Source organism: Psammomys obesus, unplaced genomic scaffold (genome assembly GCF_907164565.1).
Source record: "Psammomys obesus unplaced genomic scaffold, mPsaObe1.curated_primary_1811, whole genome shotgun sequence".
In the NCBI taxonomy this organism is placed as follows: Eukaryota; Metazoa; Chordata; class Mammalia; order Rodentia; family Muridae; genus Psammomys; species Psammomys obesus.
In genome coordinates, this window is record NW_026589732.1 from 2,253,701 (window position 1) to 2,274,881 (window position 21,181).

At 49.3% G+C, this 21,181-nt stretch overlaps 1 protein-coding gene across 1 annotated transcript in view; it reads left to right on the plus strand.

The window, feature by feature from the left end:
* Ccdc180 (coiled-coil domain containing 180) overlaps nt 1–21,181 on the plus strand; it is a 59,677-nt gene that overhangs the window by 21,285 nt on the left and 17,211 nt on the right. The window contains 14 exon segments of the mRNA XM_055605228.1: nt 756–882; nt 1,829–1,868; nt 1,974–2,527; nt 3,820–4,046; nt 5,227–5,402; nt 6,370–6,550; nt 7,213–7,359; nt 11,767–11,911; nt 12,096–12,212; nt 16,469–16,567; nt 18,210–18,332; nt 20,018–20,190; nt 20,463–20,545; nt 20,548–20,710. Coding sequence (XP_055461203.1) covers nt 756–882; nt 1,829–1,868; nt 1,974–2,527; nt 3,820–4,046; nt 5,227–5,402; nt 6,370–6,550; nt 7,213–7,359; nt 11,767–11,911; nt 12,096–12,212; nt 16,469–16,567; nt 18,210–18,332; nt 20,018–20,190; nt 20,463–20,545; nt 20,548–20,710 — 2,355 coding nt within the window.

Below are 21,181 nucleotides of genomic sequence, written 5' to 3' on the forward strand. Positions count from 1 at the left end.
TCCTGACTTGTTCCCTGTTTTCTCCCTCTTCTGATGTCCATCCTCTTTGCCTTTCTGAATGGGGATTGAGCATTTTAGCAATAAAGGCTGGGTTATATAATGTAAACTATTCTGTAACTACAGATCTATTTCAGTTTTTAAGTGACGGTGTAAAATTTATTACTCTAATTTATTACTCTAATTACTTATACATACCTAATATATAAGATACTTTATTATAGGTATGTCATCTCATGTTTAGCTTTTCCCTTTTGGTTCCAGGTTCTCTATACTGAATTACAAGCAGTTCTCTGTGAACCGTTTTATATTTTTGTCCCTCTGTACAGCTGATTCCATAACTGCCATTCATTTCTGTGAATAGACTCACCTTCCATCTGATTGACACACAAATATCTGGATTTATCTTTGGGTAACTAAGTAAGCTTTGGAGCCTGTTTACTTTGCCTGAGAAACAGATCAAATTTATGAGCCTGGTGATGTTTGAGGGTTTGATGGGAAAATGAAGATTATGTTCAAGTATAGAGTTAGGACAAGAAAAGTAAGTCCACATCACAAATCAAAAAAACTCAGGTGCTTCCCAGAGTCTCTACACAGAGCACACATGATTAGAAAAACAGTACAATGGCCCAAAGACTGCTTCCATGAAGAGTAGCCACCCAGCAGCTCCACACAATGCCAGTTGCCAGGTGGAGGTCTGGGGCATGACTTCAGCGAGGTGGGTCCCTCACACTCAGCAGAGCCCCCTCCTTTCCCAGGTACGAGAGTTTTCACATCCTCCTGAGCAAAGAAGTGATGGAGTACCCGGCGTTAGTCCTGAAAGAGCTCAACGGTTACAGCTTTGCACTCAGCCGGCACTTCTTCATCCGGGAAATCTTTGAGCAGGTGTGAAGGGCAGGTGGGGACCCCCGGCCACTCGCTAAGAAGGAAAGGGGAGAGAATAGCTTCCTGTCTGATCTGCTAGACACTCGGAAGCCATCCTTAATTCTGCTAAATAGGAATCCATGTCAGGATGTCACGGATAAAGAGACTGAGAAAAGACATTCTCTTCTTGGTTTAAAAGGGATTAGGGATTAGATAGATGGATGGCTCAACAGATAAAGCCGTTGCTGTGCAGGTATGAAGACCTGGGTTCAGATCCTGAGAACTCACATAAAGCCAAGCACAGCAGCCCACTTCTGTAGTCCCAGTGCTTCTCTGGGGAGATGGGAGTCAGAGACAGGAGGAGCCTCAGAAGCTCAGAAGGCAGCTGGCCTGATAACTTCAGGAACGATAGGGAGGCCCTGCCTCAAGGTGGAAGGTGAGGACTGACACCAAAGCTGTTCTCTGAACTACACACATGGCCCCCCACAGATCCCCCAAGTGTGCACATGATCGACAGGCACCAATCCTAAAATGGAAGGTCTAATTTTCACAGTGCTTTGAGTTCCATTCGTAATGCCTATCACTGCTGCATGATTCTGCCGAAATTAAGCCCAGACCCATTTGCTCTTGCTCAGCTGTTCTTTGTCAGGTCCTACCCCCATCAAAGCCAACTCACCCAGGCTCATGTCAGTTAGGCTCACTCTGGACATCCACCTTTCCAGCTCACTTCTGAGACTGTCAGAATGAGCTCTGATTCTGTCACCTCGTGCTTACCTTGTGGGTGTGCTAGCCTGCTGGGAACTAAGAAAAAAAAAATGCTGGCCTAGATTGAGGACACACAGAGAATGAAGTTGGTCACAGCTTGTGCAGGGCCTTTTTACCCACAGACATGAAACTTTAGAAGTAGCACTCTGGAGCAAGGCTTTGCTGGTCCTATGGTGACTTGTGATTTTTTTTTCCCTTGTAGAACTTGGATGGGGAAGTGATTTTCAAATTCAGGCAACCAGGTAACACAACCTAAGTCCAGTTTCCCTGCTCTCACTCCCGTACATCTGTGGGTGGAGGCCCAACCCAGGCAACGTTAATCACTGTGTTCTTTTGATCACCAACAGAAATCCACGAAAGAGTCTTCATGCAGAAAGTAAAAAAACTGAAGAAAAAACAAATGACGAGAGTGAAAATACACAAAGCTGAAACCAGCATAAGTGAGGAGACAGGTTCTAAGGGGCCAGAAGAAGGCATGGAAGAAGAAGGTGAGGAAATAGAGCCGGTTGCAGCTGGAGAGGCCCTGAACCAGTGGAGCAAGTTCCCACAGAGTGATGGGATGGAAGATCTCAAAGAAGAATCTTTCTTAGACGCTGAAGAAATGCGGGGCATGAGGGAGACTTTCTCAGAGACATCTCAGGACACAGAAAACGTGAAGGCCCCTGAAAAGGAGAGGGTAGAGGCAGATGAAGAGGAGGAAGAAGAGGTGCAAAAGGAAGAGGAGGAGGAGAAGGAAGAGCAGCAGGAGGAAGCAAAAGAGGAGAAGGAAGAGGAAGAACAGAGGGAGGAAGAGGAAGAAGAGGAGGAAATACATGAGGAAGAGGAAGATGAGGAGGAAGAGAATGATAATGATGAGACTGAAGATGTGGAGTATAATCAAGAGAGCTTTTTTATGGATCAGGTAAGCCAGCCCATTGGTTCATTGTTGAGTATGAAGAAAGTTGGCTGTGTTTGTCTTATGTATATTCTTCAGATAAGCCAGGGTCTCTGATATCCCAATTTCTACAGAGGTCTGGATAAAGAGCCACAAGACTGTTCCTTTCTATTTTTGTTAACAAAGATCCAACTCTTTCCTTACTGCAAAGATTTGTAAAATTTACCTTCCTTTCCTTGTGCCCCTACAGCCCTCTTCTGGAGTCATCTTTCTCACGGCTTTCTTCATCTCTCCCTGCGGTCTCTTTCTCACCTCTTGTTTACTGCTCAGATTGCCTCACTCTGTCCTACTTTCAACCCTTTTCTCGTCCTGTTCACTGGATATGTAACAAAACACTGAGGCAACACTCCCTTTGATGGACAGTTTTGTCAACATGTTACAGCCTAGAATCACTTGGAAAGAGTCTTAGTGAGAGACTGTCTACCTCAGGTTGGCCTGTGGGCGTATCTGTGGGGATTGTCTTATAGAGTTAATTGATGTGGGAAGACTCAGCCCACAATGGACAGCAAACCTAGGCAAACCTCATAAGAGAGGAGAAATCAGGCTGAGCGCAATGAGCACATATACATTCATTTCTCTGTGTCCCTAACTGTGGATGTGAGGTGACGAGCTGCTTCAAGCTCTTGCTATCTTGGCTTCCTGCTATGATCAACCACAGCCTAGAATGTGATCTAAAACAAACTCTTTCTCTCCTTAGTTGCTTTTTCTCAGGATGTTCTATCATAGCAATTGCCAATAGGACACTCCCATTTGAGAACTGGCAAGTGACTCATTTAAATAAACCTTGTCTTCAAAACACACCCAAATGCACAAAACCATCGTGGCAGAATGGCAAAACAAAACAAAACATATTTCCTATATTGCCTCTCCTCCTCCTCCTTTTAGTATGAATGCCAAACTCACATCTTCACACATGTTTTGAGAAAAGAGGGTTGAAGGCCAAATGACTAGTGGTAAAAAAAAAGCCATTACTTCTCATTCTCAGCCAATGATAAATCATGTTTGGGGCTGTTTCAAATGGAGACCTGAGGCTTATAAGCGAAACTCCGTCACTTCAAAACTACTGAGGATGTAGCTCAGTACTTGCATGCAAAATGCCCTGGGGTCAGCTCTGCCAGCAAATAAAAGTAAATAAAAGCACTCTGTGTGGGGGAAGGGGATGGTGAGGGAAAGCTCTTATCAGCAGCCTGGTCCACAAACTTTCCGTCCACTGTCCCTGCATCAGTGATGCTGATTTTTAAGCTCCATTCTCCATCTAGGATGAAGACAGGGAAAAGGGCCCCGAGGAGATGTCCGGTGAGGAGATGGAGTTCTTCACAACTGCAAGTGGAAACACTTACTTTGCCTTCCTGTCTGTGAAAGATGAACAAAAGATCCACAGTAGGCCCCATTCCCACCATGCTGTGTTCTTCAATGACTCTTTCAGCAACAAGTACATAGAGCAAGTGATTCTTCCACCCGAACTAATCTTACATGTTAAGAAACAGTGAGTGGCAAACCGCTGCATTCTCTTTCTCTTACTCGGAACTTTCTACCTGAGGTGCAAGAACTAAAGATTCCTTTTAGCTAGAAAGATTAAAAGCTTAGGTAACTGGGGGAGGGCAGGGGTGAGAACCACCATAGGAAATATCAAATATCCTAGAATACCACAGACGTGGATATTCTTGGTGATTGAATAGCATCTTCTCAGAGAGCTCTGTTGGTCTGGGCTCTGTCATAAAAACGCTTTCCCCTGCCATCTACTTCTGGCTTCTAATTTCTAGCTCATCCATAGCTTTAAAGTTTCTTTTATTTTTGAAAGGTTTATTTTTATTTTATGTGTATGACTGTTTGCCTGTATGTATGTATTATATTGTGTGTGTGTTTGTGTGTGTGTCTGTGTGTAAGCACCTGTGGAGGCTAGAAGAGGGTACTCCCAGGAACTGGAGTCACACACAGGGCTGCTGTCTTCTGGTTGCTGGGAACTGAGCCAAGGCCCTCTGTGAGAGCAGCAAGTAAACTCCTGAGCACCTCTGAAGCCCCTAACATCTTTTATTTAAAAATTCTTGCTGGGCGTGGTGGCACATGTCTTTAATCCCAGCATTTGGGAGGCAGAGACAGGCAGATCTCTGTGAGGCCAGCCTAATCTACAAAGTGAGTTCCAAAGCCAGTACTGTTACACAGAGAAACCCTGACTTGAAAAACAAAAAAAACGAACAAACAAACAAAAAACTATAGATATAAGCCAAAAGTATGCTATATCTTGTGTGGCATTTTATGCTGATCAACACAGAAAATGGAAAAAGAACTATGGACAATGAAGAAATGACCTGTTGTCTTAAAAAAAAAAGTATATGCAGCCCTTTGTAGCCTAGTGTTCTGTGACACTATTCTTGGAGAGATGTGAAGAAATGTAGAACCTTTGAGCTCCTCTGTACTTGGCGTAGGCACGGGGTTATTTTTTGCAGCCTTCGCTGTGAGAATAAAAGATTGCAAGCCACCCAGCAAGAGAGCCTAAGTGGATGGAGAGTGTCCATCTACTCGGTGAGATAAAATGTACATGGGGAAGAGAATGAGGTATGAAAGCAGAAGGCACTTTTGAGTCTCAGTGTGAAAGATCTCTTACGGGTTTTAATTGCTGCCAGAGATGACTGACCCTTGCTCGCCGCCCCCACCCCCACCCCCAGGATTCGAGCTGGCTTCTTTGAACATCTTGAGAAGTGGTTTGACCAGTGTGTCCTCAGGGCTCGAGTCACTGTGGCTGCCAAGGTTGACGAACTGGATTCAGAACTGGAGCTCCGTCTGCACCTGCACAAGCCAAGGCTCCAGCATGTGGAGAAGGATATTCACAACGTCAGAGCAGGTTCAAGCTGTCCTGGGAAGGTCTATTTTGTCCTGAGAAATCCCTTACAGGGTCTGCTGTTCCATGGGCTCTTTTTTTGTTTTGTTTTGTTTTGTTTTCCTTTTTTCAGCCCACGATTACCTCATACAATTCTGAATAGGTTATCATCATCACATTTGGAAGGTGTCTGGAATTAACATATGAGATTTTAAAAGCTTCCTTCCTCCCTCCCTCCCTTCTTTCCTTCTTGAGATAAGCCTAGGTTGGCCCGGAACTCATCATGTACCCAAAGCTATCCTCAGACTGGAAACCTCCTTGACTCACCCTCATGAGTGTTTCTTCCTCCCTCCCTTTGTGGAGTGTTAGGGGTAAAAGGAAGAGTGTCATCCTGCTGTAGCTCTTGGCTTTCAAAGCTTCTCAGCCACCCGTCAGTTACGCACCTTCATGATGGATGTTCTAGCAGCCAATCTATAGCTTACAAACCTGACTTCTCGGGTTCAGTTTCTCTGGCTATGTAACTCTGAGCAGGTTGTCTGACCTCTCTTCCCCTTCCCTCCCCTCCTCTACAGGAGGGGGTGTCGAAGTGCTATGGGGAGGAATCACTGCTGTAAAGGGACAGGTCGAGACTTCCCACCTTTGTGCTTGTTGAGGTGTCCTCACCAAGATCCCAGTGCTCCCCAAACACCCACAGCTAGCCGTCTGCCCCCTGAGATTCTCCGTATTCCCAGCTTTGCCCTCTCAGCAAGCTGGAAGGCTCTGCCAAGCAGGGAGCCCAGGGTCACAGCCCTCTCCAGTCTGGGACCTTGAGCGAGATGCTCATTGGCCTTCTTAGGGCCTCAACCCTGTTCCAGTCCTACTCCAGAAAAGGCAGTTGGGTCATGGCGAGGGACCTTACTGGACACGAGTGGTTTTAGCCCCAGGCTGGCCTAGGAGATGCAGTAGGACGGAATGGCCTCACAGGGTACCAGCTCTCCTCACCCTCTTGCAGCTGAGCTCCTGCTTCACAAGGAGAGGCTGGACAGCCACTGTGCGGGTGTGGTTGAGACGCTGAGGAAGGAGAGGCTGATGTTCTGCCAGTTCCAAGAAGAGCAAACGGCACGGAGCAAAACCTTCCGCCGCAAGATCTACGACATGGAGCATAACTTCTTAAATGCCTCCAAGAGCCAAAAGTAAGAGGCTGGAGTGTCTCCTCCTCAGTGCTGGCTCTAGAAGCCCAGCTCCTCCTGGTAAAGGGGAAGGCGGCTCTAGAGAGCCTGCTTTTGAGCTCACCTTTTCCCTAGACTCCACGGGCAATATTTAATGCATGTGAGGCAGGCCAGTGGGGGTGCATAGCCTGTGAGGGAAGAGGTCCATACACACAGTTCATATGCCAGGGTGCCCCCAAATAACCATGCTGAGGAGGACTGCTTCCCCTTGGGGGCTTCTAGAAGAGCATCTAGAAGGGCAGGAGGGCATTGTCAATGAACCCAGAGGCACCTGTCAAAACTTGGGATAGGGGCAGCTGCAAATAGAGCAAGGCCGCTCAGAGGTGTAAGGCAGAGGCCTTATTTGGGTGACAGTAAGGACCATGCTAGGTATCTCAATCACAGGGGCAGCTGGTTCAGGCGGCCCTTATTGCGGAGGAGAGCAGAGGGTAAGGAGGCTTGTGCCACCACACCTGTCTTTTAGTTTCCTCTCTAGAGTTTCTTTCCTGGCCGGAGGAGCCGGGCAGTGTGTCTGGCAGTGCCCAGGATTCCCACCAGGCTCAGGTCACACCCCACCTGTTTCCTGCCTGTTTCCTGCCTCCCAGGCTGGCCATTTGCCACTACCTACCTCTCTCCTCTCTGCACAGGCTGGCTAATCTCACCAAAGCCCTCCACCGGGAGCTGCTTAGCTATGTGGATGTCATGCAGGTGTCCCTGCGAAGCTTCCGGCAGTACCTGGAAGAGAGTCTGGGCAAGCTCCGCTACACCAACATTGACTTTGTGAAGCACTGCAGGTGAGGACCAATGCCCATCTTACACCTCCATGAGCCACCGCAGGTCCTTCTGTGGAGGTGCCCGAGTTCCTCTCTTAACTTCTTAACCACTCGCCTAGGTGCCGTTCAGTGGTATTCAGTGCAAAGTGCTGTCATCCAGGACTTTCCGTCACCACAGGCCATACCTCTACCTCATAAACATTTGCTCCTCGTTCTCCTTTCCACGTCCCTGCCAGCACCATGTTATTTTCTGTCTCTATGAAAGTTATTCTTCCATGCTCAACCCTAAAGACATCGTCTATAATCAACACCCCCAAATCTCAGAAAACATCCCAGAAGATGGGGGCAGAAAGCTGAGAAGCTTTGGAGGATGAGGTCTGTTTCCAAAGGACTTGTTCTGCATAACATCACTGTTGTCCCCATGTTGTTGGCTATTAATATTTATTATTGATTTTTCTTTTAGTTAAACAGCGCTTATTCCTAAACCAGCTGTGTACCCAAATCTCCACACAGAGACTAGGAAGTATTTAGTTAACCAAGAACACAATGCTGGGAAATAGTTACTCCATCCTAAACCTCCAAGCCTGCATAGTTTAAACCCATTCAGATTCCCCACATTATACTTGCTTTTAGTCATATCTTAGGTCCAGTTCATCTCCCTTCATGGTTCCAAGGCCTCTCCTGCCCGATCTCTCTTCCGACCCCTCCCACTCGCTTCTTTCTCCTCCCCTCCAGACCAGGATTTCTCACTCTAGTCTCTCCATTGCACAGCATTGGCTGGGTGTTTAATTGACAATACAGAGAACAAATGGTGGCATGTTTATACAAACTTGAGACAGGCGATGCTTAGAATAAACATCACAATGCAATGTCTGGGTTGAAACCAGACGGTGGGGTAGAGAAATCAGCATTTGAATGAACAAGGGTAAATTGTACACATTCCGCAAGAGCATTATACCAATACACCAGTGAGCTCACTGAGCTGTGTTTACCCGAACAAGACCTGCACGAGACTGGACCCCCATTGGACATTTCATCCTGGGAGGGGAATAGACTCATGAGACCCCTTCCATGAGGGTTTACTGGCAGTCAGTGGTTCTAGGAGGTGGTGTGTCCTTCCTCTGTGAGGTAGCCACTGATGAGTTTTCTGTCAACAACACCCCCATGTTCATGCAAGCACACGTCATCAGACTCAGTGATTCACACACGCACAAGAGCTATAAAAGTGGGATCAAGACTTGCTGAGAAAAAGGAGGGTGAACGGATGAGAGAAGAGCATGGGGGCGAATATGACTGAAATTCATTATAGACAGGTACAGAACCGTCAAAGAATAATAAAAAGAAGTTAGCTACTCCAGGGACCTCCTATAGAGGGAACCATGTATTTGCCCTTCTCTCCATGCACTTGTGTGTTTCAGCCGCACGGATCCCCTTTGCGGGCAGTCTAGCTGTTTTATCCTATGTCAACACTTTCTTCCCTTTCAAGGCTGAGCAACATTCTGCAGGGATGTGCTGCACCTGTTGATAAACACACGGTTGTTCACACCTTTGTGTGGTTGTGAATTGTGGCACAACGGATGTTGTAGGTATCTGCCTGAGCCCTGCTCTCAAGTGTGTTGGGCCCATTCCCACAAGGAGAACAGCTGCATCATGTGGTAGTCCTGTCCTTTTTCTTTTGAGGACTCATTTTTATATCTCTTTTCTATAGCGACTTCTATTTTACATTCCTACCAGAGCTCCTGTTTCCCTGAATCCTCACCAACACTTGTTATGTATTTCTTTTTAGGTTGCAGTGGGTGTGAGGTCGTGTCAGAGTGTGGCTTTGGTTTGCATTCCCCTCATAATTAATGAGGTTGTCTTTCTGTGTGCTCATTGGCCTTTCTTTCTCTTTGCTTTTTCCCAAGGTCTTTGCTCATGCCTGCCTAAATGTAATACTGAACTTAATTTTTAACATTTGTGAAGAGCTATTCTTGATCCATTTTTGTGTATATGAGTGTTTTGCCTTTGTGCATGTATGTACATCATGTATGTGCATGTCTGATGCCCTGAGAAGCCAGAATAGAGCACCAGATCCCTAGAACTGGAATTACACCACCACAAGGGTTCTGGGGAATGAACCCAGGTCCTCTGCAAGAGCAGAGAGCGCTCTTAACTGCTGAACCATCCTTTCATCTCTAGTGCCTTCATTTTCAAAAACTTAGATTGTCTTAAAATTTGAAAGATTTGAAGATTATTTGAAAAATATTTTATTCATTTAGCATAAGCAAACACAAAATTTAAAAATAGGGCTCCTTCAAAAATGTTTTTTCTACGTGTTCAACGAGCAAATGTTGCCGGCTTTGTTCTGAAGTCGAATCCTACTAATGTGAGGTAATCGTTTCACCCATCACAGTGACAAAACACCTGACAAAGTGACCTAAGGAAAGGAGGGTTTGCTCTGGCTCACAGTTTGAGGGTGCAAGCCATCATGGCATGGAACCATGATGGCAGGAGCCTGAGGCTGATGGTTCCCTTGCCTTCAGTCAGGACACTGAAGGAAATGTACGCCAGCGCTCAGCTGTCTTCCTCCTTTTCTGAGTTTCTACTCAGTCTGCGATGGGTCTTCCCTCCTCAGAAACATCTTCAGAAAAGCCCTCACAGACATGCCCAGGGCTGTGTCCCCTGATGATTCCAGATCCCGTGAGGCTCTCGGAGGACATTAACCATCGCGCTATGTGACAGTCTCCATCCTCGCCCACCGATCACAGCATGCGCAGACACCCAGACACCGTAGAAGTGTCTGCAAGGCTTGCCTTTGGTTTTTAACCCTTTCTGCTAACTTTCTGTGCTGGTTTCTTGTTACTACGGTAAAACATGTGACAGAAGCAACTTAAGGAATGGTATATTTTGGCTCAAGCACCTCTGTCATGTGCCTGCATTACTCTGGTGTACTTTAGCCCCATTCTAGCTGGCTGGTTCCCACTATCCTTCCTCTGTAACTGCGTTTCTTCACCTGATAAATCTGTTCTGTGGACCCAGTGTGCAGGCGGAGCAGGCAGAGGTTCTGAAGTCACCTGTGCGTGCCTGATGGCCCGAGTTTAGTCCCAGGATCCCACAGGGGGCAGGAGAAAATTGCTGCAGAGACTGTTCCCCCAGCCAGGCATGCACCACAGGCTGTGAGTGCCACTCCCCTCCCTCTGCCCAATTTCAGTAAGTGAAAAGATAGAAGCCACTTGTTGGGGTTTAAAACTTAACTGCTGCAATTTTCTTTCTTGGTCGTATCAATTGCCAAATCGACTGCTTCATGCTCGTATTTTCACGCTTCCCTTTCTACTAATTTTTCTGTTAGCTGTTGCTATGGTAACATCCCTGGCAGAAGCAGCTTAAGGAATGGTGTGTGTTGGCTCAGACTTGGGAAGGGTTGCATGGCAGCAGGAGCATGAGGGGGCTGGTCACCCCACGCCCTTCATCGGGAAGCAGAGGGCCCTCATTTCTCTAAAAGCCTTACATTTGGTTATTTTGTCATTTACGTCAGATGGCTGTAACATGCTCCTTGTTCTGCTCCTTGTTGTCTTTTGGTTCTTATTTGCGGTGTCTCACTTCCTTGTGGCTCCCCCCCCCCATTAGAAGTCACCTTTTCCCTCTTGGATTTTATCTGCAGCTTCCTCTTTGAGGCCTGGACTCACGTGGCTTTCCTTCAGCGAGTACATACTTGTTTTTACTGGGCCACTGGGGGCAATACCTATTGAGGACCAATGATAACTCTGCTTGAGGTTTTGTTTCATTCTGTCATTCTAGTGAACATATATTTAGTTGGCAAACAAATTCTCGGGGAAGAAAGAGCTCTCTTTTCTCCTTGCCCTGGGATCTCAGTATCCTGGAACCTGGTGGGGTTCATGTGTCACCCCCTCCTACTGAAGGTGCCACCCTCATGAGCCAGCTCCAAGCTGGGCCTCCCCCCTCCCCTCCGTGCAGTCATAGAAATCCAGAGTCTAAGTCTCCAGGTCAAAGTCAGCCTTGGCACCACCCACATCCCAAGGGACCCTCTAGTTTCACTTTGTCCGGAGACTGTGGACTCCTCACCCTTAAGTGAATTTTCTATTCATTCATTCATTCATTCATTCAGTCAGGTAGTCATTCACGCAGTGGTGCTGGAACTAGAACCCAGAGCCTCCTCCTTGTGAGACAGGCACACTACCAGTGAGATACATGCTTAGCCTCCTTATCTGGAGTTTGGAACATTTCATTTGTTTCAGCTGGTCTGTCAGGGCACCCAACCAGACACACTAACTAATGGGCCATCCTGCCGCCCCTGTGTCTGCATGACCTGCGTTTATCTTTCCCGCACCTGGGCTGGCATCTAAAGCCCTGGGCGTTGGGATGTGTGGGAATGTCCAGTTTTGACTGGTGGTGACTGGTGGCCTTTGCTTCTCTTCAATCATCCCTCAGATTGTTTTCAGAGGGTGGCAACTTTTCCCCTGAAGAAGTGGAATCACAGTGCCATCGGCTGGAGAAGGAGGCTACCCGGATTGAGCTCGTTGAAAATCTAATCATGATCCACATGGAAAAGATGGAGACAGAGTACCTGGACCAGGTGGGCGCTCCCTGTCCTCCCTCCAAACAGCCCCCGGGATTGCCCATCAGAGGCTGCCCCTTCTGGAACAAGGGTACATACACCTGCGCCCCAGCAATAATGAAGCCCCCCCATTCTCCTAAGGTCTCATGTTACAGTTCAAGGCCCCCTGTCCCCCAGATTTACTTCTTACCTTTCCTTGCAGGCCAATGACGTCATCAACAAATTTGAGAGTAAATTCCACAACCTAGCCTCGGACCTTATTTTCGTAGAGAAAATCCAACGGCTAATGACGAATCTGCAGCTGAACATCAAGTGTCAGGTAGGACAGGGCCATCTTCCATCACGGGGACATCCACCACACATACCTGCATGCCAACGCTGTCCAGCAGCGTGGTGTCTGTCCCATGGTACTTCCTGAGGTCAGCCGGGGAGACACACTAACTCCAGTGTCCCTGCCCGTCCACTGAGTCACAGCACACCACAGTCGCCAACTTATTTAATCAGCACATGTTGGTCCATATAAAAACCGAACCGACTGCTTTTTAGCTCCATTTTAGAGACAAAGAAACTGAGGCAGAGGCTGGGGTGAGTGCTCAGTCCTTAAATTGCTTGACCCACAGCAGGACCTGAGATCAATCCCTAGAGCCCACGTCTGGGCATCCTCCACTTGTTGGCATCCAGTGCTGGGAGGGGCAGAGACCGGGCGGCCTGCTGGGGCCCGCTGGAGCCTGCTGACTAGCCAGGCCAGCCTACCTGGAGAGCCCCAGGCCACCACCCTGCACGGACAGCACAAACTGGAGCCCTGCGGGTTATTCAATAATAATAACACAAAAGAGGAGATGAAGTTGGGGTGGTAAGGAGTTGGGGAAGTCTGGGAGGAGTTAAGTTAAAGAGTTGGGCGTGAATATGGTAAAAATACGTTGCATAAAATTCTCAAAAAATTAATAAAATTATTCAAAGCAAAACAAAGTGAATCACTCCTGACACTAACATATAATGTTGACTTCTGGCCACCGCCATCACATTCTTGCACACACACTATGCACACACTATGCACACACCATGCACGCGCACGCACACACACACACACACACACACACACACACACACACACACACACTCACGCAAAGAGGAGGAAATTGAGGTTGACAGTGATTCCAAGAATTAGGAATACATAATCTTAAGTGGCGGAACCAGAATGGGAGTCCAGGGCTGTGTAGCACCGGAGCTCCTGGGCCAGACCATGGGCAGAACATCTGTAACCCAAAGAAAGGATGAGGATTAGAGGATTAGAGGGGAAGATTGCCATGGGCTGAGAAATCAGGGGTCTCCCAAAGCTTGAGACAGAAGTATGCCAGGCAGGAGTTGGGGGAGTAGCATGTCCTAGAGAGGTTATGGAAAGAATCCAGGCGATGTGTGAGCTGTGGGCGACAAGAAGCAGCGAGACAATGAGGCTGAGACAAGGAGACCCTGACAAGACCCCACAGGGTCTTGGTCAGATGGTGAGTTCCACAGAGGGTTCCCACAGGGCTGAGAGCTCAGGGGACACATGTGAAGAGAGCGGCTGGGTTGCTGGTGGCACAAACTGGGGTGATGACTGTGAGGCAGGCTGAGACTGAGAGATGGGCCTGGATGAGGTGTTTGCAGAAGAGAGAGGTCTACGTAGGACTAGGGAGCCTGGGCTGACCACCTACTGACCCAGGGCCTTAAGTACAAAACTTTCCCAGCCCAGCTGTACATAGCCAAAGAGCTTAAGAAGCTGGCCCCTCACGGGCATGGAAGATCAACTCATAATGGTGGCTCCGAGTTCACTGTCCTCCGCCAACGATGATTAACAGCTCAGACACCGTGGGAGAGCACAAAGTGGAATAGGCCTTGTCAATAATTTCTGCAGAAGGCCCACACCTTTAAATCCCAGCACTCAGGAGGCAGAGGCAGGTAAATCCCTGTAAGTTCAAGGCCAGCCTGGTCTAGAGAATGAGTCCAGGACAGCCAGGGCTACACAGAGAAACCCTGTCTCCAAGGGTTATTATTATTATTATTATTATTACTATTACTACAAAAAAGTAAGAAATTGAGAAAAAGTAAGAAATTAAGAAAAAAAATAAAAGAAACCCCTGAGAGTAGGAGGGGTTTCCAAGGAAGACACCGTATTTCCTTTAATCAAGGAGAGGTTTGTAGAGCAGTTTCAGGAACTGGAAAAGGCTGAGGTCATCTACTGAGATTGCTTAATTATCTGAGCTATCATGAGCCAAGTGAATGGAGGGCCCCCACTCTCTCTGCATGTCTCCTGGGCCCAACCAGAGAGATAATCATGTGCTGTCTGTGGCTGCCCACTGAGTTAGGGGTGGCGGAAGCCCTCCTCCACCCATTTCTGGTTCTGGCTTTGTTAGTTCCTGCCTTCTTCAGCTAGCTGCTGGTCATCAACTGGTATGGCTACCCCTGACCTTGAAGGCGTCATGTTTATCATGCTGACCCCTCTCTCTGTTCTCACACTTACGTGGCTAGTTGTAGCCTTACCGTGGCAGAGCTAACTGTGCCGCAGCCACCAGGAAGCACCTGCATCTTTCTTAGTTACCTCTCTTCTATGTCCTTGTCTATACGGTGGCTGATCCCGAGTGGAGGCCTCTTGTTAAAGCCATGCTTACTTATGCTTTAGTCTATTGTGACTATCTTTGTGGAGCAGGAATGTCTGAAGGACAGTAGTGACTTATCTTTTCCCTGAGGACATTGCAGGGGGACAGCTGGACAGCACTCAGTGGTCCAGAGCTCATTTTTCTTATCTGCCCCTCTTGATAGTTTCACACACAGCCAAAAGCTGTCTTGGTCACCTTCCCCAGTGCTGCAGACTCAACCATTTAAGTCTCCCTTCCCCCTTTTTTTTTCGATACAGGGTTTCTCTGGTGTAGCCTTGGCTGTCCTGGACTCATCTTGTAGACCAGGCTGGCCTTGAATGCACAGAGATATGCCCGTCTCCACCTCCTTGAGTGCTGGGATCACAGGCGGGCACCACCACGCCCAGCTCCCTTCTTCCTTTTAACTCCAGCCTCTCTGTGTTCTCACTGCAACCTTTGTGAGGGACCTGCAGCTTCTGTCATGGGTTCCTTTTCCTTTACTGCACAGAGAGCCAGCTCCTGTAACTCTAGGCCCAGCATGCACTCAAAAAGCAACGTCTGAGGACCTTCTGGGGTGGGGCCAGCTGAGCTGAGGAGGACCTGAGACTTGGAAACATTCCAGAAAAAGGAGTGTTTGCTGAGGTCTCAACCTCACAGCCAGCTGTTCCTGGCGCTCCAGGGACCTACTTTACCCATCTGTGAAATGGAACCATGCAAGCAACTCAAAAGTTGTGGGGCAGCCAGTGAGCTACTGTGTGCTACATTTGGCATGGGCACTGGGGCAGAGTGAGGGAAGGAAGATGATGGAAAACTGTTCACACCTCTAAGAGAAGCTTCCAGTCATCCCAGAAGGGAAGGAGAGATACGGCTGCAAACAGCAGAGCCCAGAGGCCAGAGCCCACAGTGACCCTGCCCGGTGCCTGCTGCACTTCTAGCCAGAATGGAAACACTCCTTCCCTGAGCTGTTCTCGGCCTGCAGGGCTTGCATCTCAGTAACAAGAATCTTAAGCGGAATGCGTTTGCACCAGGGACAGCATCAGAGATGAAACACAAGCAGGCGACAGCAGCCTGTAATTCTGTGGCACAGTCATACCTCCTAGCAAGCACGTTACCAGCCGACCCATCTCGCCAGCCTCCGCATTCGCAAGTTCTGTTTAAAGGTGACACCCGTGAAAAGACGCAGGTCCACTCAAGCTGGCACGTTATGGTTTATGTGACTCTATACGCCGTGTACTCCTCACTTGATGCGTGCCTGTGTACGTGTGAGGCACGTTTATGAGTGTGCGCACACACACAGAGGCCAGAGCAGAGGCTGGCGTCTCTCTCTGTCACTCTCTAACTTATCGTAGCCTTGTCTGGCTCACTGTTTTAGCTGGGCTGGCTGGCCAGAGAGCTCTCAGGAGCCAGATCTGCATTCTGAGGTTACAAGCACGAGTGACTATGCCTGGCTCTCTGTGTGAGTACAGAGGACTCAAACCCACTGCCTTTAGCGAGCAGGGCAAGCACTCTTAACCACTGAGCTGTTTCTCCAGGCCCCTGCATACTCTTTACAGATTAAATGCCCTTTGGCATGGCTGGGCTATCGGTTTTCTTTCTGGAGTCTTTTTTTCATCATGATGCCTGTCTAGGACTTAGAGAAACACCTTTATCCAGGATACTGCATGTGACCTCTGAAAGCTGGAACGCTGGGTCAGAGTGTGGGTGTTCTAAAGCTCTGAATGCCTTCTGATGAGTTTTTGCAGACCTAACCACCATCTAGGGCCCCAGTTTCATTTGAATCATATCCCTTTGATACAGAAACCAATCTTTTAAACTTGGATTGATAGGACTGCGTTCACCTCTCTCGGTTTTTTTTTTTTTTTTTTCAGAGTTTAACCAATTTCTTGTGTATCTTGAAGAACGTTTTTCTGTTCTTAATACAGATTCTAAAAGCAGAATCTCAAAACCCCTGGTTTTCTAGGTGGCAAAGTCCAATTCCCAAGCAGAGGGATTAAATTCTTCTCTGGAACAGCTTCAACAAAAGATACAAACATGTGGAGACCACCGCGGAGATAAGGGCGTGAGTGGATCCGATTCCTAATGTGCCCAGTCAAGAATGGCAAAGTCAAGAATGGTGTAGGCCTTTATTTGGGTGCCAGACGTCTCCAGCGCAGAGAGGGTGGGGTATCTCTGAGCCTCAAGGCTTAACTTTTGTGTTGCTCAATGGAAGGCAGAGAGAAAGGAAAGAGAGAGAGAGAGAGAGAGAGAGAGAGAGAGAGAGAGAGAGAGAAACTGTCAACTTTGCCTCCCCAACCAACCTCACGAAAGCATGCAGAGATCAGGGAAGGTGGGGACCCAAGACTGGATTTGGGGACACTGCTTCCCCCTGCAAGGTCATCAGGCCTTCCTCTCTGGACTGAGGAGTCAGTCCCAGGTGAACGAGAGAAGCCCTGTGCTTCTTTCCATCCCAGCGCATGATTTCTCCTGTTGGTCTGGGAAAAGCGGGAGCTGCAGTGGAGCTCTGAAGGATGATGCTTCTGAGTGCCTCTGGCTCCCCGGTCAGCAGAGCAGGTCTCGGGGTGTGTGCAGACTCGTTTTTTTTTTTTTTTCGGCCATCAGTGCCTGTCTCCACCCTAGTCCATACCTGCTCTTGTCTCTGGGCAGCCCACCCAGATGCCTTCAGAGCTGGGTAGCTGGCGACAAGCCTGAGGCGAGTGCTTCCTGCTCCCTTTCTCTGCCAGTAAGCGTTCGGGGCAGTGTCTCCAATGATGCAAGCATCAACAGAACACTTATTTTTCTATCTTCACTGTAAATTTGTGTATGGTACGACACATGAATCTTGGGAAAGGTTCCCACGGGGCACCATGTGCAGAATGAATGTCCCTCTGGGGTCAGAGACTCTCTAAGTCTCGTTATCCGCCTCCATATAGTTTCCTACACAGCCACTGAGTTGCTCACTCCAAAGAAATGATGTGCAGACAAAAGGTGGTCCCCACCTCTTGTCTTATCTGTCACTTGCCTGCTCTACCTTTCCTGGGGGGGGGGGCGCCAAACCATCAAGGGGAAAACTAGTTGAGCTGCTAGGACCTTCAGTAAATTGTCTAGGCAAGCCCTAACTGGAATAGGAACATGTTAGACTCCTTCCTTCCCCTTCCAAGCTCCACCAGTTCCTTCATGTTGGATGTCAGGGGATTCACTCAGCCTCCTGAGTAGGCGGGGAGAGAGTGAGCTGGTGTGCCATTCCTGTGTGGATGGAGGAGCCTGGTTTAGGACACGTGGTGAGGATAAAGATGGTCGACGGGTGCATGCCTGAACCTGTAGGGTGCTGCTAAGGGGAATAGAGATGGACAGTCAGCCCTCCTGTGCAACTCTCCACACCCCTGCCAACTGGACCAAATGTGTCCTCCTAGGCAGAATTTTAGAACTAGTGGAGACACAGGGATGGCATCTTACAGGTGAGGAAACGAGCTGAGCAGTTTTGGGTCACTTCCCTATAGCTGAGTCTGTAAGAGCAGGGACAGAGTTCCGCATCAGTGAAGGATCTGCCACGTCAGCACAGCTGCCCGAGAGAGACAGACAGTGCTGCACCCACTCCTCTGGGGCCCTTTCCTATAAGAGAGGGAGCTCAAAGACCTAAGGGTTGTCCTTCCTGGATAAGCCTCTATCCCTGCCCTTCTGGTGGTTTCGATTCCTGAGGCGTCCTCCGTCTGTATTTTCACTAGGAGGTGACCACAGATGACCTCCTTGTCTTTGTCCGATCCTGGAAAGAAAAACTGACCCAGAGGATTAAGTACCTCAACTGCAGCCTGGACACGACGACAGCCATTACTGAGGAGGTCTTTACGGTAAGGAACATTAAGGGATGGGGAAAGGGCAGACAAGCCATATGTAATCTGGGCTCCAGGAGGCACCTCAAGACCTAGGGCAGCACCAGGGCAGAGGAGGCTTCACCGGGCCTTATGTTATGGGATGTTATGGAAGGAGTCAGAGCTGAGCTGAGATCCCCAGCGGGCCAGCTCCAGCTGTCTCTGAGGAGACTCCTCACATCATTGGCACCACTCCTTGCCAAGGCTCTCAAGTTGAGTGTACATGGTCTGAGTCAAGTCCGTCCACCTCCACCTCTGCCTTTCCACCTGCACATCCACCTCTCCACAGGATCCCAGCGTCTTTTCTTCTAGTTACTAAGTCCTCTCACACACTTGACGCCCATTCCCTGAGCTGTACAGCCAAAGCCCAAATAACTTTGTTGTTCTCCTGCCTTCATCAAATCCAAAGCCTTCACCCACTCACATGCATTCTCCATGGTCTGCTGCCGAAAACCCTTCATCCCTTTCCCCCAGTCTTAGACATCTCTTGCCTGTGGTCTGGGTGGGACTGCTCGCCCTGGTGTGTCTCCCACATCCCCACGCGTCCACAGACCATGAGGTCAGGTCTCTGGCTAAGGCGCCATCTGCCAGAGATGGAGCAGTGGTGTGGGCAGAAGCTGCATGGCCTGCCCCCTTCCCTATCCCCACCTCAGGCTCTAGTCCCGAGGGTCTCAGCTGCTCCCGGGGAACTCAAGAGCCAATTGCTACCTGAGAAGGCTGCTGCTGTGCTTAGCTCTCACTGCCAGATCTGGGGAGGAAGCCCTTTTCCCTACTGTGCAGCCAGCCAACCCCCCCCCCCCCCGCCACCTCGTCCACTGTTCGTGGCAGCACAGAGGCTCTCGGGATCCCGCCCGTGCCCCTTCAAAGGCCTGGCAGGAGAGGGACTCAGAACAAATGGTGGAACAGCCAGACTCGTCTCTTTGGTGACATCATTCCTATTGTCACCGCCCTTTCTCACAGTCGGTTGGTCACTCCCAGCCTTGTCTTCACTCATTCCCTCATCCCATGTGCTCTAGGCCCCAGACAGACATATCTGTGGCTGCCACTGTCATCTCATTTCACGCTCACAGGGAATGCTGCAATCTTTCCTTCACAGGCCTGGTCCTTACTCTGCCGACATGTGTGCGTGTGTATGTGTGTGCTCTTATGGGTGCATGCATGTGTGTACATGTGTGTGTGTGTGCACATGCATGTGTATGTGTGAGCAAGTGTGCATTCAGGTGCGTATGCATGTGTGTCTGTGTGGATGTATGAGTGTGTGCCTGTGGGCCTGTGTATATGTGTGTACTTGTGTGCATGTATGTATGCATGCATGTGCTATGTGTGTATGTGTGTGCATGTGCATTGAATGTCTGTCTGTCTTATCTAGACAGCAAGCTTCAAGAGGTCAGGGACTTTAGATGGCCTCTTCCACCCATATCCCCAGGATTCAGGCAGAGCTCTATGGAGAGCACTTGGGAAATCTTTCTAAAGGCAGGAGTGAGTGAATGAATGCTCAGTCGATTCCCTGAGGGAAATGGAGCACAAGCCCTTTATAGAGAAGATGGTCTCTGAGGCGTCAGGCAGCTGGCCTCCAGCCATCACTTGGACAAGATGGCAACGGACAGTATCTGCTGCCGTTCCAAACGTGGTCCCTCTACTCAGCTTTCCTCTCTGGACTCCAGGAAACCATCATGACTGATACGGAAATGGAGAGTGACATCCATGCATCTTCAGAGGGCCCTGACGAGGAAACCAAGGTGGGCCTTGTCACTCCTGAGTCCTTTGCCCAGCCAATACGTATGGGCAAGTCCATGATTGAAGACCCGGCTGTGGATGTTATCAAGAAGATACTTCAGTGAGTGTCCAGCACCCTGGCCTGTGGTCCTGGAGCGGCAGGGCTGGCTCTGGGGCCTACTCACTGAGCACCACGGCAGGGCTGCTGCGGGAGCTGTGACCCCAGGCCAGGGGCTTCCCCCACTAGAACCTCAGTTGCTCCCCCAAACTCCTGAACTCGTGGTGAGACTTATGCACCTGCTACTGAGGACCAGCAGTTTGCTGCCCAGGGCTTGGCCTGCCCTGTTGTCGTGGTCACCATGGAAAAGTTCACTTCCTTCCCTTTGGTTTCAGAATTCCTCAGACAAACTTGGCGAACGCGTGTGAAAAGGATCGCTCCCAAACAGGTAGATACGCAGACCTGTGGGTCTTAGGGAAAGTAGTAACAGGGAAGTTGGTGGCAGCTGTGGCCTACCATCACCCCCTCTCCTCTGCCCTTGTCCGGGACGCTCGTCACCCAAAGGCTTGAAGAGACATCGGTACCGGGGAGAAAGGTCTACAAAGAAGGCCTTGGGCAGCTCCAGTGGTACCTCAGCAACGAGGTAAGGGTGCCAGGCCACCTGAAATGTCTCCTTCCCAGACCTACGGGGCCCGCTTGTCCCTAGACAAAGGCCACACGGCCGTGTTTTCCTCAGTCTCTGATCCCGGGTTCCGCTTGTGCGCATGCTCAGGAACTGTGTGGCTGGAGGTGGGAGGGGCACTGCTAACTCTGGCTTCGTTCAGGCCTGAGTTCACCCTCGGGTCGATTGCAGCTCCCACATGTCTGTACCAGGAGAAGCGTCTGGGGGACTATTGGGGTGACGGGTGGATCCCTTTCCCAGCAGTCTCCCCATAAAGCTGGACAGCATTAGAAAGGCGGACAGACTGAGCCCCGGAGCAGGTGGGTTTCCTGGAGCATGGGACTAGGGTATGGTGTCCTACTCCATGATCACCTACTAAGCTCTGGAGAGGACATCACACGTGAGCCTCTGGCCACTAGCTCTAACCGGCGTATTTTAGGGAAAGCGAATGAC